The 17,885-nt window shown below is 40.3% G+C and overlaps 2 protein-coding genes across 4 annotated transcripts in view; one reads left to right on the top strand and one right to left on the bottom strand.

Moving 5' to 3' along the window:
* Positions 1–6,136, bottom strand: part of sbf2 (SET binding factor 2) — a 106,442-nt gene extending 100,306 nt beyond the window's left edge. For 2 of the 3 annotated variants that reach the window (XM_004543161.4, XM_004543162.4), the window contains exon 1: positions 5,982–6,136. In XM_004543161.4, the coding sequence (XP_004543218.1) occupies positions 5,982–6,036 (55 nt within the window). In that variant the 5' untranslated portion in view covers positions 6,037–6,136. The remainder of the gene's footprint in view (positions 1–5,981) is intronic. The other variant, XM_076883018.1, reaches the window with a different exon arrangement.
* Positions 6,137–9,388: 3,252 nt separating this feature from the next.
* On the top strand, positions 9,389–11,819 carry adma (adrenomedullin a). Its single transcript, XM_004543159.3, has 4 exons — positions 9,389–9,531; positions 10,114–10,216; positions 10,326–10,451; positions 10,576–11,819. Exons 2-4 carry the CDS (start codon positions 10,122–10,124, stop codon positions 10,847–10,849), a joined length of 495 nt encoding a protein of 164 aa, XP_004543216.1. The 5' UTR covers positions 9,389–9,531; positions 10,114–10,121; the 3' UTR covers positions 10,850–11,819.
* The last annotated feature ends 6,066 nt before the right edge of the window (positions 11,820–17,885 follow it).

Here is a 17,885-nt window from a genome sequence, read left to right as displayed (position 1 = left end):
AGGAACCACAAAGCTACAGATGTATGACTGCATGTCAAATAGTGCTCGAACTTGAAAAAGGATGTGATTCTGTAGATGAAACTACAACCCTACGTGGTGCCGATCAACACAAGCAAAACAAGAAATGGTCTAATGGCAAAGTTAAGCGAAAGTTTAGGAAGACAGCCATTAAGATAAACCTGAGAAGCAGCAATATATGCTGTTTATAAAGCATTTCCAACCTGATCGAATAACTGAGCAAAAAAGGGGACAAAAGATTGAAACTCTTAACAGTAAAAGTGACATCCTTTTTAAAGAAAGGCCAATGTGCTTCCCTTGAAAGTGGGTTCAAAAGGCAGCACAAACACACTTGTTAAAGGTTGCAACAAAAAGTCAATTCATGGAAGTTTTGGACAGAAAAAAAACTGGCATGGAATTATTGCTGGTTGACCTATTAAAAAAAACTTCCATCTAACTATTTTTCCAAAATTTCCATGATACTGATATGAAGACAACTTACTGTGTTTTTCCAAATATACTTAAGTTTATAGTTACAATTTAGATCAAATTTTCTAGTTGGCAGTAGGGCTGCCACGATTTGTCGACCAGTCACGATTACGTTGACTATCAAAATCGTCGACGACTGATTTAATAGTCGACGCGTCGTTTGAAGCTTTGTAAGATCACAAAAGACGCAGGAATAAGTGGCAGGATTTAAGAGTGTAATAACGGACTGAAACAGAAGATGGCAGCATTGCATGTACAAGGATGTCAGCTACCGTTAAACCCCGAAGAAGAAGAAGAAGAAGAAGCAGCTGTGTCCCAGAATTCATAGCGCGGCCCAGCGCAGTTTCCAACAATGGCGGCAGCTAGTTAGTTTTAATGTTACTCTTATTATTCTTTCTGGGTCACAAAATAAACGTTTAACATATTTTCAGGCGAGAATGTAGCTGTGTAAACCTCAAATATCTGCTCAGTTTATCAAGACACCACATATTTTCAAAAGCGCTCCGACGTTTTCGGAGACATCTGTTACCCACTAGCTCGTTAGCGAGCCGGGGGCTAGGCTCACTAGCGCCGTGAGAACACCGGACTCCCCGCAAATCGTTTTCAAACCCACCGCCGTCTTTCACTCCTCAGGTTAAATATATATGAGTCACTTAGATAACTTAAAATGTTATTGTTTGGCTTTTTTTTTTTTTTGTATTTTATTTGTTCCTGAGTAAATCAGTTTGTCTGAGATTAAAGTTATAGTTTTTACACAGCTGAATAAACGTCAAGCAGACAACTGATTATCAGAACTGTGAGATGCTCCAGAATATACTCCAGTGTCCTGTTATATTTTAGATAGCAAGGAGTTTATTAAACTTCACCGAAACAATCTGCAAATTTCATTAAAATTTAATAAACTATCATCTTGTCTTTATTTTTAGTTAGCACAGACCTTAAACACTTAAAGCTGTAAGCTAATGATAGTTATATAAGAGCAGATGCTGCTGGTGCAATAAGCTGTAGTTTTACGTCCAATGGATGATGATCTGATTAGTCGACTAATCGCAAAAATAATCGGTGACTAGTCGACTATCAAAATAATCGTTTGTGGCAGCCCTAGTTGGCAGCTTCGCATTTCTTGCATAACTGGAAGTTATGTTTGTTAGAAATAAACCAAACCCCAATACTCTCCCATTTGCCAGGTTACAGCTTCTATATTGCACTATTATTAAAGCTGGGAACAGCCATTTATCCTTGATAGAGATCTCTGAGATACACATTTGACGTCTACATCTAACCACATTTTACTCTTACAACTAGCTGAGCATCATTCCCATTTGGGATATTACGGGAATCTCATCAACCCAGCAACCGGCTGAATCCATGCCATCACTGATTGCCTAATCAGACATGTAGGTAAACCTAATAGAACAGAACATAAGAAACTTTTGCAACACACCCACTGATGACATTACAATACAAAACCCAACGTGGCTCAAATAGTTGGCAGTTCGTCTTGTAACCGGAAGGTTACAAGATATGGCAGCCTCGCTTCCCTCCACCAGTGTGTGAATGTGAGAGTGAATGAATTGTGGAATTGTACAGTGCTTTGAGGGCCCCGAAAAGCACTATATAAATGCAATCTATTATTATTATTATAATTCTTGTAAAACCACTTGAAATTAAAAGAGAAAACCTTTGCTTCTGTTTTGCCAGGAATGCTCTTATCTAGTCTGTATCTTGAAACCAGCCTTAATGTGTTTCTGCTGACCGCGATCCCACCGTAATCAGAGAAACAGCTTCTGTGTGCAGTAATGTTGTGGTCATCATTAAAAGAGAAAATCCAAGAGGGGAAATACTGCGGAACCCAAAGCTTTTCCAACTTATAAACTACTCCCTAACTATGCTCAGAGTTGTCACTCTTAGGCTGAACTAACAAGTGGATGGACTCTGGCACAGAGCTTTCCAGGCAGTAGCAGAAGGTTTCCAGTGTGTGGCCTCAGAATTAAAATTTTGCATTTTGCAGATGACGTGGTACTTGTGGCTTCACTGAGCAGTGACCTCCAGCTTGAGGAGAGGAGGTTTGCAGCCGAGTGCCAAGCAGCAGGGATGAGAATTAGAGAATGAGAATTGTTTATGTACATTTCTAAACTCATTGATGGAAATGAGCTGCAAGTGACCTGAACAGTATGGATACAAAAAGCAGAAATAAGCTTCCTGTGAAGGGTGTCTGGGTATTATCAGTGATCAGGTGAAGATGTTTTTTGGATGTTTTGGAGAGCCACTACTCCTCAAAAAGAGCCAGTTTAGGAGGTCTGAGCATCTAGGATGCTTCTTGGATACCTTAGCGGGAGGAGGCCCAATTCGGCTAGCTTGGGAATGCCTCTGTATCTCCACATATTAGCTGGAAAAGCTCTGCTCTGCTTGGACTGCTGTCCCCACAACTCAGACAAGGAAGAGTCCAAAAACAGATGGCTGCGTGGACTCATATTACTAGTATGCCTGATAATCACACATCTAAAGCTGCAGACTTGCATCTATCAGGGTACCAATAGCATTATCCTATCTTTAAAAGATAGCAGTAGATAGAAGTATTTTGCTCTTATGGAAGGTCTTCTTTCTTTGTTTTGTTTTTTTCCAGGACTGTGCTTGTTACATAAGCCGTTGCCCAATGTCCAAACTCGAAAATCCAGACCGTAGAGTTTGGGCTCTGTGTCTGTGAAACACATTCCAAAAGCAGTTTGATTCAATAAAAAGTGATGATACACCACCAATAAATTGTTTCAGAAAAGCAGCTGGGCAGATGCCTCTTTTTCACTTGGCAAATTGCAATTTATGGGGAACCGCATGCCAAACCGTATATAAACCTTTGCCAGTAAAGGGAAACAGCGCCTTAATGCAAAAGGAAAAAGCCAGGATACACTGCGGGTTCGATACAGGCTGCATCCTTCAAACGAGGCGCTTTCACATTCCAACTCATTCGTGAAAATAATTCCAGGGTTTATGGCTCATGACACTAGCCCCCAGGGACACAGACTCAGGTCCAATTTCTAAAAGAGGAATCTGCCGGTTATATTCCTTGCTATCAGACTGACGACTGCACATAATTTTTTTATATTTCAGAGGTACGTAAATGACAAAAGTGTGTGCCAGCTATAGGTTCAACCAACAGCAACAAACTCTGGATTTAGAAGGGGCCAAACTTCAGTGTTTTATTGCTTGTTTTAAATCACTTCAGTCTGGTGGACCAATCGCACAATAAGTGTGATCTGAACTATATTTCATGAATTGGGTCATCTGCCTGGTAATGAAAATATCACAAATAGTCTAGCTGGATTTATGTTGACACTCAGGGGACACAGAAAAGAAATAAAACAGCAATTTAAGCAAGTTACTGAAACTGGGTCATGCGATTCCAAAGAAAAACAAAAAGCAGACCTAAGTAACAAACAACAGCATACATGTGGAATTATGGTAAACAAAAAATACAGTGTATGGTATTGCAACTTCAGCCTTACGTACTTGCATGCATGAGCTTGCATTAGAAAAGCTCCACTGCCACCAATTTAAATACTTACCTGACTTTAAAAGCATTAATGTCATACTATTACAATAATAACCAACAGCAATTCATTATTTTAAAAGCTGGAGTCTAATTTTACTACAAACTGTGAGCCAGCCTAAAACTCAACAGATTGTGGGCTCTGTGTTATTTCTAGCAGATCCATTCGTAGTAATCTAACAATGAGAAGTGGGTCAGGGCAGTGGAGCAAATGCCAGCACAGAACAGGAGGGTTAATGAGGACCCATGTAGGGATCCCTGGTTTGAATTAATGAGCGAGGTGGCCAGGAAAAATCTGCCGTCTAGACAAGCTGCTGCACATTACCGTGAATAGCATGCCTTCAATGAAAACACTCTTCTCACTCAAGTCATCGCTGTGGAGAATTCATCTGTTTATTTTCCTAACAAATATAGAAGGCAGTGCGATTTTCAAGTTTTGCTGCTTACAGACACGGGCGTTCCTGCAGGACTGGTGTCCAAACCATCACCCGATAGGAATACAATTCAGTCAGGACTTCAGGAATATTTTTGTCCCCCAGAGAGGCTTCCACAGAGATAAGACATAATCAGCCACAACTCATGCTAGTGGACTTTTTACAGCTCCCTCTCTCTCCCTGCAGCTAACTTCTTCATCATCAGGAGGCAGGCAAAGAAAAGACTTAACTCGTGGCCCCTGCGTCTTCTTGTGGCGAGACCATCTGAATGTGAATCCATTCAGACTCTTCGGGTGACGCCAGGAACATTTTGTCCCCGGAGCACAAAATATTCATTTGTCAGTTGGCGCCGGGGTGCACAGAGCTGATGAAAAGCACTGTTTACCTATTATGCATAGCAAGCGATGGTGACTGAGGGGATTCAGCTGCTCCAGCCCCCTTCTGAAAGCACATGGCACTGAACGGATGCCATTGAAAAAGTGGCCGGGAAACTTTCTTTTATATCCTCAATGCAGATTAGATCAGTTTTTTAAACTTTCTCCAGGCAGCTCATTATGCATCACTTTCACAGGATAACAGTGCATCATGAGAAGTGATAAACTGTAGTACCATTCATGCCCTGTGCACAGCACGAACAATGCGTGCAATGCCAAGATGTTTTCATGGCTTTATCTATGAATGCTTGGAAATGTGTGCAAAGCTGTTTCCTGTCTTGGATGAAAAGAATGCGAGGCTGGACCTGAGGTACAGCTTGTAAGTGGAAGCATGAGGAGCTTCCTGTCCCACAACAGTGGAGAGGGAAGAGGAGGGAAAAGGACACTGGCCCAGAGCAGGCACTGCCCTTTTGTTGCAGCTGTATAATGTTACGCCCATCATGAACCACTTCAGCATTCTTCCAGCAAATAAATAAATAAATACAACACAACAACTCGCTGACAAATGTGGCTACAGCGGGTAAATACAGACCGGAAACAGAGCATGCAGGACAGCTGAGGTGCAACAGCAAGCGCGCCCCCCCCCCCAAAAAAGAATACACAACATAGAAGCAAAACCGGCTACCAATAGCAATCCTGACCTGGCTTGAGTAAGCACACAAATATGATAAAGGAGGAGCTAGATTTTGGTTTTATGTGGCTGAATGGCCCCTTAGACCTGATAACAGGTTCACGATCAACAGGGCAGGATGTGACAGATTTTTTTTTCTGAATCCACGAGAAGTTTCAGCTGATCCAAGTCAAATATCCCAACTCCTCGTGTGTAAACATCCACTGGTGACTTAACATCAGGCGTGTGCTTTCTGTGTAAACACACGCCCGCTGGATTGAGCGTGTGGCTGGTTGAGGAGGAGGGGGTAAAAACCAAAAAGGAAGAAAAAGTATCTCCCAGTCTCGCCTTGTAGCCGTGTGGCTAAGCTAGCGCAATGCTATCTAGCATCAACATCATCACACACACACTGACTGACGGCCTGGACATAAACCTCAGCTCCGCCAGCTCAATCTGAGAGCCAAACTTACCGGCTTTCTCCTGATCGTATCCCACGACAGTAAAATAGTCAGCCAATCTAGCCATGTCTGCCGCTTTTCCCGAGATTTACCAACACAATTCAGCATTTTTCCTTCTTCCAAAGCACAGCCATGTTTGACAGAAGGAGTGTCACTGCGCTTGCGTGCAGGAGCGGGATACATCCATGGGCGTGGGCCCTCTCGAGTTTACAAATACAGCTCTGTGCTCCAGCAGAGGCTCGTTTTGGCCCTCAAGCACTGTTTCTTTTTATAAATCGAGGGCAACCAAACCTACAGCCACCAAAACCAAAAGAATACTATATTTTGCTATAACTGTGTGAAGTTTAGGAAAATTATTTTTATTTGAACGGCCTCATATCACAGCATTAGTCAGCTCATGGCACAGTTGTAAGTAATATGCAGTATAACAGAAAAGAAACCAAGCAATTCTAATAGGGAATTTTATCTAGGCCACTCTTGGATTTGCTAGAGACTCTGTAAATAGAATAGAATAGAATAGAATAGAATAGAATAGAATAGAATAGCCCTTTAGTGTCATTGCACGTGTACAACGTGGGTGCTCCAGCCAACCGTGCAGGAAAAAAATAGTAAAGACATCAGGAATAAAATAAATGGAAAACAGAAGAGACAAGATATATACAGTAGAACTGCTCTAAAATGCAAACAATTAAAAAAGAAACACACACACTCACTTTCACTTAGTAATGTAAAATATTTGCATCAGATTTTTAGTCAGCAGAAGTTTCCATGTTACTATATCACCACATGCTGTTTTATTATCCATGCTATGCTCTTTTTTTAGCATGGTGATTGTGATGTAACATCTCTTAACCAGTGGAGTGTGTACAAACCCTTAACCTTAAGTGCACATTGGCCACTAGTCAGCTCTGTCTGAAGCTAAAACTGGATTTTCTGATTTATTTTTACTTTTTATGCTACGAACTCCAACGCCAACTGCAAAAATTAAAAATCCCCATGCAGGGACTATTCCATAGATGTACAAATTTAATGTAACATTAATTTTTTTAGTTGTTTTTGTGTAAAAAAAGGGGTCAAATATCGTGTTTGTGCAACATATTTAGTATCAATGAAAAAAAAGAGAAAAGGACAAGCCGAGTAGCACGTGTCGATGAGTAATATGTGAGTGAGAGAGACAGGCATCCACCACCACCACCTTTGCTGTCAACAATAGCAGGAAGACAGCAAGCAATTTCCTCTCTCTTCTTCTTTTTTTCCCCCTCGTGCTGTTCATCTGCTAGAAAAAGGACACAGGTAGTCAAAGAGTTGAACCTGTGGCAGAACATATTAAAACTCCTTTTTTATAAAGTGTTTATCGCAACACAAGAATGATCATTATGTAAACAGACCCCACAGCACAATGGATATTTCAAGGTAATAATTATGACTTACCTTTGCAATTTGTGCTTTGGGGACTGACAGCCTCTTTTTTTCCCTCTCCTCCCAAACATGACAACTGTTGCTCGGCTTTTCTGACACACAGACCTACTCATGCATTAAACTGTAAGGTTGTACAAAAACTGTCGGGTCATCTTACCAGGACAACATCACAAAGGACTTTCAAAAGATTGCTATATAAGGAGCCAAAAAGCACTAGAGGAGTTTTGTTGTCATGATTGCACCATCTCTTGTTGTAAACTCTGGTAGGGGAATTATTTGTCCGCTGGAGGCAATTATCATTACAAAGTGCTTGCAAAACATTCGCTGGTTTACAACACATGTGTTTGGCATTTATGTATTTTTTTTTTAGTTTGAAATATGACACCAAAGAATGAGGTTGTCTGAGTTATAAATAAACTCAAGAAAGTTTTTAATTATAATGATATACGAATTACAGGATGCTGGTGCGCTACAGGGGAATTTCAAGCGTTACATCGTCTTTAATTCAGTTTGAGCTTTTCTTCCCCATAATTGAAAGTGAAACAAGTATCAAAACTGAAAGAAATACTTGGACCTTCTCTGCAATGTTAATTTACACCATATCCAGTGCCTTGTGGAAATTTCTGTACTGGAATTTCTATTCTGAAAAAAAAGAGAAAAGTTGGTATTTACAGCATTTCACACACAGGGTCATTCTTGGGTGCATATTACCTGTTTGTGCTCATCTCAAATACAGACACACACTAGATCTTCACTAGCCGTGGCTCAGTGAGATGAGATAAAGTCTTAGCCTCCCCAGCTGGTTATTTTTTATGCAATTTTATGTGATTTATTTATTTATTTTCGTCCTCCCTAAGGGGCTCGTAATAAGCATCTGTCTCACGAATCCCACAGACAGTTTTGATTTTCCGCGCTGTGGAAATCTAAAACATTTTCCTGTGTTTTCGTGTAAAAGCAACATGCAAATTTTGAGTTATAATGAAAAAGATATAAATATAATAAAGTTCAAACTAATGAGACATGTTGGTATCACCTGTGTGAACTTGCATTCCTAAGGTGAAAAGTGAGGTGAGATTACTCACACACACTGGCACACTGAGTTAATATTGTTCACACGTGACAGTTCTTTTGTAACTTTATTTCTAGTTAATTGTAAAATTCCATTTCACATTTATCTAAATAAATTTGTGGTAAGCCCATAGTCAAATATTTGCCTCTTACAAACAAAAACATAGAGCATACTCTGTTTATAGTTGGGAATACATGTATTATTTAATCCCTTATTATGTTCAGTGTCTCTTTCAACGTCTCAAATTCATCATCCAGTACATTCTCAAGCTAATGTGGAAGTTCAGCACATCAGGGAGTGCCCTGAAAAGGAGTCTGATGAAGCATTCCTTAAATTTTACTTCAAACAATTAGCCAGATGGACTGAAAAGAGCATTAACAAAAACTATAGCCGTGTGACCTTAAAGTCCAAATATTACAACTAAAGTTCAAATATTACAGCCACAAAGGAAAAGCTCTTTTCTTTCTGTGATTAACACCCACTGGAGAAAGCAGCTATCTGACGCGAACATGTTGTACGTTTACTGGCACAGTGAGTGCACTGTTTGACTTACATAAATAATGACTACCCATTTGGTTATACACACACTTAAATTCAAACAAACAAACAAACAAACATTATTTTATTTTTAAGAGTCATGCTGAGGTGCAAAAAGAAAAAGAAAAAGAAAAGAAAAAAAGAAAAGAAAAAATCTAGTGCTGTGACTCACTGAAAGCATGAAAGAAGAACACAATGACAGCAACTCTTAAATTTCCTTTAATGCTTCATGTTTAATGCTTTTTCAAATGCATTCCTGAAGTTTTAACTGCTGTAGTACATGAACAACAGCGCAGCAGTAGTGTACTGGATGGGGTGGGGGGGAAAGGATGAGAGAATGAGTGTGTCACTCATTAGCCCCTCCTACAATTTTTGTATAAAGGGCTGTCCGTCTGGTGTGTAGGAGCTATTAGCAGAGTGACACAGCTGCCTTACAGAACTAGAAGCAATCTCAAGAAACCTGTGGAGTACTCTTTCCCAGCTGATTCTAGAAGAAGAAGAAGAGCTTTCTCATCCAACTAAAGAACAGAGACTAAGGTATGTGCACTTGCCTTTAAAATAGACATTGCTTAGATTTGTTATGCCACTAGCTGATGGCTTTATCCTTGCTTTTTTGAGGTCAGGGCACAAGTGTAGAGACAAGAACAGGTTATCTGTCTGGTTATATAAGCAGTTCAGCTCTTAATGTGTGCGTCTGTTAAGGAGTTGCCTTTAAGGTGCAAAGCATCCAACAGGGGCAGCATACCATGTGCTGTTTATCATATTATTGCACATTATTGTTCTATTTAATCAGGTGACTGAGTTGAATTACATTTGTTTGTGAACTATTTTTGCCTGCTTAATGGGAGACTGTGTCCTTCACAGTACTGGCCAGGGGCCCAAAGCATGGTTGTAGGTTTACTTAGCCCAGCAAGATCTGACCTTAGCTTAACTTTCTAAATAAATGAATGATATGTGCAAATAACTTGGCTTTTGGACTCTTGTGTAAGCAAGCACACTTATTACAGTATGAAGGAGTCTAGCATGGACAGAAGGACAGCAGGAAATTTGTATAGTTAAATATTAATAAAAATGTACGAGTAACTAACTATTGATTTTTTTTTTTCCTTCTCCAAACAGGAGCCAAAATGAAATTGATCTTCCAGTCCTTCATCTGCTGCTGTTTGCTGGCAACAGTAGCACACTGTGTGGAACTTGAAGTGAATCCTGAATTGAAAAAGAGGTGAGTTAACTGAGGCATGATTTTCATTTGAACCCGAGGCAGGGTGTGACACTCAGCATTTCAATTATCTACCTTGGACTAATGGCATTTTTTCCCCTTCCTCTTACAGGCTAAGCATATGGCTAGGAAGCAGACTGAGGCGAGATGTTGACACCATATCAGTAGAGAAGAGAGCAGAGGCTGAGCACCTTGTCAGACCAGAAGACATCAGGGATGCATTGTTGCCACATTCCAGGTAAGATCGTGCAATTCTGACAGTCTTATTATAAAGTAAATATAAATTCAAGAAATCCAAAGTCAGCTATTAACAGTTCAGGATTGAACAGTATAGACTCATGCCCTCTCCCTTTGTCCTCCAGCACTGACATCCACGTCCGGACCAAGAGGTCTTCAGGCTGTTCCCTGGGTACCTGCACAGTGCACGACCTGGCAGATCGTCTGCACCAGATGGGCAAGTTAAGGGGCGGGAATGCACCTGCCCACAAAATTAGCGCACACGGATATGGCCGGAGGCGTCGCTCCCTTCCATCATACAGAGTCTCACTAAGGCTAGAGAAGGGCAGGCTGAGGCCCGTGTGGAGCACGGTTGACTCACAAGTTCACAAGCTTGAGGCCCTCCTCAGACGGACATGAGGACCACTTTGCAAAGGGAGTTGGGAACAAAAGTAAAGGAGTAGTGTCCTGTGCGCTCTGCTTTAAAATTCTTGAAGTGCCTCAGACTACAGCCAAGTATGCTCCAGCACATTTGTTCCAGGCTGGAGGACTGAGTCAGTGAATCAGAGCAAAACTGGCTGCAGCTGAGTTTGTCCAAAGCCCGAGCCTTGCAATGAGCTCAGCAATGTACAACTTTTAAAGAAAAACTGCAGCTGCTTATAGACACTGGATGGCACAGCATGGAGCAAACTACAGGTGCTGCTCTCTGCATGGCAGAGGAAGAGGAAGAGTGCTAATACCTGGCAAAGTGGACTCATCCTCTCGATCAAGGGGGAGGACTCTTCTAATATTCTGGGACTTAACACATTTATTCCTCAAGGCCAAGACTTTGATAAGTGCTATCCTTTAAGGATTTGTGCCATTGTGTTCCATGAAACTGTCAGTACTTGTCTGCACTTTTCCATTTGGACTTAAAGTCAAATGAATCATCAGGAAAAGACATCTTCATCACAATGCCAAACACGAAGATAGGCTCCACAGCTCTAAAGCTATCAGTTTATATCAAGTTTTGGACACTGTATAAGGGAAAAATGCCTTAGATTATGTGATATACGTGCCAGTTCTTAATGGACTGAAATATACTTGAAATGTTATTGTTTGTAAAAAAACACAAGTGCAATCCATATTTGTTTTTATTGCAGGTATGTGTAAATATGAATTACTTTATTTAAATATTACATAGGAGTTACAGCAAAGTACTTATACAGATAGAGCTATTTTTGTACAGGAAGAAATATATGGGCATTGTAGCTATTTGTCATTACTCTTGCAAACTGTGGTAATAGGATATCTGTTTTAGAGGTATATTATATATTTGTAAATGTGTTCTATTTTATTTGTGTCGCAGCAATAATGTCATTCAATAAACATTTTGCATACAAAATCTAAACCTTGTTTGGCTCTCCTTTCTTTGTGCTCCTGGCTCGTGTGAATTCAAAGTGGCACTCTATTGTCTGAGGGCAGACTGTTACAGCAAAACAAAGAGCACCTGGACTCTGTTAAGTGTTTAAAGGTTCTCATTAGAGCCCCCCTCCCTTCTCTTGCTGCATCCCCCTATTTATGATCCCACTCAAAAAAAAAAAAAAAGGGCAGACAGGTTGCCAGGCACATTCCTGCTAGGTTCAGCTCACATTTGCTGGTTCTCTCGACACCACAGAGCAGCCCTGAAGCCACTGGAGGAGGCTGAGGCTTTGGCTACATCTGTGTTCAATGGAAGATGTTTGGGACACAAGTCGGCTGATGCGGGGGGTTCCGGTTTAACATTCTTTCCATATCATCCCAAAAGCTACTCAAACACGGCACCGATCAAAACGTTCCCGTTCCAGCACAACAAAGACCGAACCAGATTTAAATCATTCAGATGTCCCATTTTCACCCCTCCTAAACCATTTAATATATTCAGAAGTATTCACAACAATGAAATGTGCACTTTTTAACACTCATTTAAATCACAGAGGGAATAAAAGATGGGTCTTTCATATCAGCTCAAAGATTATTACTACTCTTTCTTTGTAATTTGAATGATAAGATTCCTGCTTTTAATTTAGTGGAAATTCATATTACAGCTGTTCAAAGTGCAGGTAGAAACAAAGTGAGGATCACAGCGGTGTTATGTGTCCTCTATTGCCATCTAGAGATATTTGACGGCCATAACTGCAATATTATGGCACAATTTAAATTGGTATTATTTATTCACTTAGGTTAGTCAGCTGAATGAAATTATTAATTAACAGTGTTGGGTGAGAACCTTCCTTTTTTATATTATTAGATTACAAATTTAAGTTCTGCCTATCCCGATTGTGAGCATTCACAGTTTAAAAAAAAACAAAAAAAAAAAAACAACTGAATGGGCGATCGTGGCTCAAGAGTTGGGAGTTCGCCTTGTAATCTGAAGGTTGCCGGTTCGAGCCCCGGCTTGGACAGTCTTGGTCGTTGTGTCCTTGGGCAAGACAATTCACCCGTTGCCTACTGGTGGTGGTCAGAGGGCCCGGTGGCGCCAGTGTCCGGCAGCCTCGCCTCTGTCAGTGCGCCCCAGGGTGGCTGTGGCTACAATGTAGCTGCCATCACCAGTGTGTGAATGGGTGGATGACTGGATATGTAAAGCGCTTTGGGGTCCTTAGGGACTAGTAAAGCGCTATATAAATACAGGCCATTTAATATAGTTTTTGTTGTAAAAAGTTTTCATTTGAACGATTTAGATTTGTTTTCTATTTTTGAAGTATAGACAACTGATACATTTAATAATTAATATAGAACAGTAACTAAAGACAAAACGTGAACCACAAATTACAGAATAGCAAAAGAGCCACACATAGTGCAATAAAACTGAAGCAAAGCAAATGTGCCATCTAGTGGTAAATCAAACGATGGATTTCTTAAATATTAATTTACTTACACTTCGTCTGGGAATTAAATTCCAAGACAAAAGGAAAAACCTGCAGGAAGTAAAACTGTAAAGTGTTCCTCATCACTGCAAAATCACTCTAAGAATAGAATTCTAACCATGTAACGGTGTCACTCCTTCAGTAAGCCAATCAGCTGGTGACGCCAGAGACGTTTTGTCACTGGCGTCACCAGTCTGACTGTGGCATGGTGATGCATCAGCAAACTAATGAGTCTAGACCAGCTGGTAAAAAACCTTACAGACATTTCACAGCTTACTGCAGACTAAACTCCAGGTGTTGCTATTAAACTCAAAGAGCTATCATGAGAATTATTTTAGGTCCTGCTTGTTGTCAGCTAAGATCCACTCACTATTTGAAATTTAATACCCAAATCCAAATGACTTTCATCTGGAAAATGCAGAAAAGAATTATGGTAACAATGAGATCCACATACTTTCATTGTTTGAGGCACTGCTGAGAGGAGAGGGGACAGGCGAACACTCTATCTGATAACAATAATGTCAATCAAAATGATACAGGCCCAAGACTAAGAGCTAGGCCTCTGAAGCCAACTCTAAAAGTACCTTGACAACCTGAGCTGAGAGGATTATCCTCATAATCTCCACCACTATCAGTCTAAATCTGGGACTGGACCCGTTTGTGGTTACACCAGTAAATCTGAGTCCTCTTGTGAGGCGATATGAGGAGTTGTGCAGTATTCACTTACAGCCACTTTATTAAATACACCAGTTCAACTGCTTCTAAATGCAAATATCTAAACAGCCTGTCAAATAGCAGCAACACAATGCATTTTTGTAGACATGGTCACGAAAACTTGCTGAAGTTCAAACTGAACATCAGAATGAGGAAGAAATGTGATTAAAGTGACTTTAAACCTAACATGATTGTTGGTGATCTTCTGGGATCTTCCCACACAACCATTTACAGAGATCGTTCTGAAAAAGGGAAAATATCCAGTGAGCGACAGTTCTCTGGGTGAAAATACCTTGTTGGTACCAGAGATGCACGGCGAGAGTTTAACCTCCTAGGATGGTTTTGTCAAACACTATAAAGTCACAATAGCAAAGAGAAATGAAAAATGCATGCCATGAAAGAGTTTGGGTTTTAGGAGGTTAAGTTGATAGAATGGGAGCAATAACTCAAACAACCACTCAATACAAAGAAGGTAAGCAAAAGGGCAGCTCTGAACAGATAACATATCAAACCGTGGAGCAGACGGGATATAGCAGCAGAAAAGGACAATGTTTGCCACTACTGTCAGGTAAACACAAGAACCTGAGGCCAAAATTCATACATGATAACAACCAGAAGACTCTCTCTTTGGATGATCTTTGGATGGATGCTATGTAAATTTATTAAGAAAATGAAATTATAGCAAATTAAGTCAATGCACAATTACAGGCTTTAAAAAAATACCCCCTTTTAGTGAAAACCATTACTTTCTTTGTAGGTCCACGTGTTTATCTAATGCAGTGGTTCTCAATTGTGGTGTAGTACACACTTTTCATCAGTGATTGGAGAAAAGAGTGAGTTTGGGATTGTAAACACCTTTTCCCTAGCTTCTTGAAGTTAGACATGCTATGAAAAGTTTGAGAACTGCTGATGTGATGTGTGTGCCATGCCACTTCTCGGCAAAATATCCTGCAGTGCAACAAATCAACCACAAGAGGACATCTCTGCCTCTAAAAAAAAGGAGCGAGACATTTGGGGGAAAACCTAACAATTCATATACTGAGCTGCTGTGAATGTAATTACTACTAATATTAACCTGCCTCATAAAGTTGTGGAAGGTCCATTAATGGCAGACTTCAGGATTCGGTTTTAGCTCATATCCTCGCACTAAGATTTGGCCATGAAAGAGTTAAGGATGGAGCGATGTGTGCTGCTGGCTGGTGGGTGAGAAATCAAATACTTTCTCAGCAACAAGAGCACAGCATGACTTAGATGTTTCTGAGAGACCTTGAGCACAGTTTCAACTCACTTCAGACACAGCAGAGCCTGAAGAGGTGAGTGGACTTATTCGACATACTAGTCTAGTAGCTGAGATGGCCACCATCATAAAGACTGAAAGGCAAAAATCACTTTAATTTTTCCTGCTAGGTCTTCACGTTTGTATCCATTTTTCTCCCCGTCATATAGATATTGACGGGGAGAAACAAATTCTATACAGATTTGTTACACTGTATGCGATCATTTGTCACTCGTAACAAGTTTATGTGTATCCATATCTAAACCACTGATGCATAAAAAGAACACAGACTTACGGGAAAGTCTATCTGACAAGTGTTATAGAATTGCTGAAAGAAGAGCGGCTTGATATTAGTAGTTGAGTGCTTTGTTTTTTTATCTGTACTGTTTTCCAGACCCTGGCCACTGAGAAAGATGAGAAGAGAAGACACACCTCTTTTAAAACAGCACTCAAATCCCGGCTTAGGGAAGAGTGAGTCCTTTTCTCCCCCCCCACCCCTCGCTCATGTCTATCTCTCTGCAATGTGGTTAATGGCTTTCTCTTGTGTCATTGGCCTCCCTGTCAGATGTGACATTGACAAAGAACCAATTTGGGGACTCAGTCAGCCACAGCAGTGAGGTGTCTGAGAAACTTTTTTTTGAACGATAAAGACAGCAGAACATAGCGAGCTGAATCTGAGATAGGTGTGCGAGTGCTCAGTTAATGGCCTCCTGAAACCTCCTAGGGGTCTTACACAAGTAGTAGGAGATGATACATGTTTCCACATTATAGTGCTTTTAAATCAGACTCACAAATACGAGGGTGCACAGACCCACATTAGCACAGTCCAGTGCGAGAACCATTACAATACTCTTCACATTAGCGTCTAATAATGCTGCCTGCAGACCAACACCACTCTCGGACATTTGATCCAGTGTTTCCAGACACACGATCTGAAAGGTTCTTACGATCTAGAACAAAATGTTTTCCTGCGCTGAGGAGTCACAGATAGATTGCAAACATTTGTAATTTAAGCGACAGATTGATCACAGTGTAGCGGTGCAGTGGAAGTTAGCTGCAGGCATATTCATAGTAATTTGCTAAATATCTTAAAATTATAAATACAATTAGTTTTATTAACGTAAGGAAACAAACATCAATCTACTTTAAAAGATAAAACAATGAATCAGTAAAGCCTCCATTAAAAATTTAAATATGCAGTGGTGTAGTATATAATATAGACTCCTAATCATAATATGAATATATTACATGCATATGTATCTGTTGCTTTTTTATTTTAAAAACCTAGCAAACGGATATGATCATCATCTTTGCTTTGAACTCACAGTTCATACAGGGGATCAGGCTGACTACATAAGCCTCCCATAAGAGAAAATAACCCTGGATCAGGTAACTGTTTTATCAAATGACATCAACACAAATCGAGACAAGGGCACGCTGATGTTAGAATAAATAAATAATAAAGAAAAGGCCCATTTAACCTCAAAAATCTTCTCAACAAACATATCTGTCATTCTGTCACGAGCTGTTCATTTATGGGTTTAATTGACAGAAAAACAAATGAATTAATAGAATATTGATGCTATTGTAGATATAAGCAAACTGATACTTAACCAAAAATGGCTCAACCTCTTTACATAACCTTTGAGTTATGATCTTCTCAAATACTTTCATAACATTAGAAGTTAAAGTCACTAGCCTATAAACATTGTCTACCTGAGGACAAACCTTTTCTGGTGCTCAGAAATTGTGCCACACCTGTTTTCAATTGCTGTTATCTAATAAACACGTGTGCAACAGCATCAGAATTGAATAATATGAAAATTATTTTAATGTACTGCCAAAAAGCTCAGTCTGTCTATTGTTTTAATATCTACTGAGTAGTGACGGAGGATAGTGACTTATGAAAATATGAAATATCAGGAGGGGTCCAGTTTTTTCCAGCACATTCATAAGACTGTGAATTAATGACTAAAAAGGACTCTGGTGGTTATACAAGCAGGAGTCTGTTTTCCTCTCGCCATTTCCGTGTGTGCACACCGTACAGTAGGTGACACACAGCTGTGTGTTTGTATCAGAGAGCATGTGTTCCCAATGGACAGAAAGCAGAATAGTGAAAAAGAGCAGCAGGCTATGTCTGACTTTGACTGAAACCCTCCCTTTGTTGACGGCCAGTTTTAACACATTCACAGTACTAGTAGCACTGCCAACATTATGCCACTGGCTCCTTTAAATAGAAAGAGATGGTAGACTCCTAAACTGCAGACAGCATCTCTTAAGGTATCGCTGAATCTGCGCATACCTTCTTTAGAATCCAACTTGAGATGACGACACGTTCAGATAAGGCTATGGCTGTTGTGCAGATAAGGTAAGCACAACAGGTTAAATGGTTGTGAGGTTGCTATGGTGTAAGCTTCTTCTTTATCTTCTTCTGGCTGCTCTGTTTATGGGTCACTACAGCAGATCATCTGTCTCACCAATCCTCTGCATGTCCTTCTTCACTACATCCTCAATCTTGTCTCTAACTTTGTCTCCAGACTGCTCGACCTGAGCTGTCCCTCCCACTGAAAAACATCTTACC

The sequence above is a fragment of the Maylandia zebra genome, linkage group LG1 (genome assembly GCF_041146795.1).
Source record: "Maylandia zebra isolate NMK-2024a linkage group LG1, Mzebra_GT3a, whole genome shotgun sequence".
In the NCBI taxonomy this organism is placed as follows: domain Eukaryota; kingdom Metazoa; phylum Chordata; class Actinopteri; order Cichliformes; family Cichlidae; genus Maylandia; species Maylandia zebra.
This window is presented reverse-complemented; position numbering and strand designations above follow the sequence as displayed.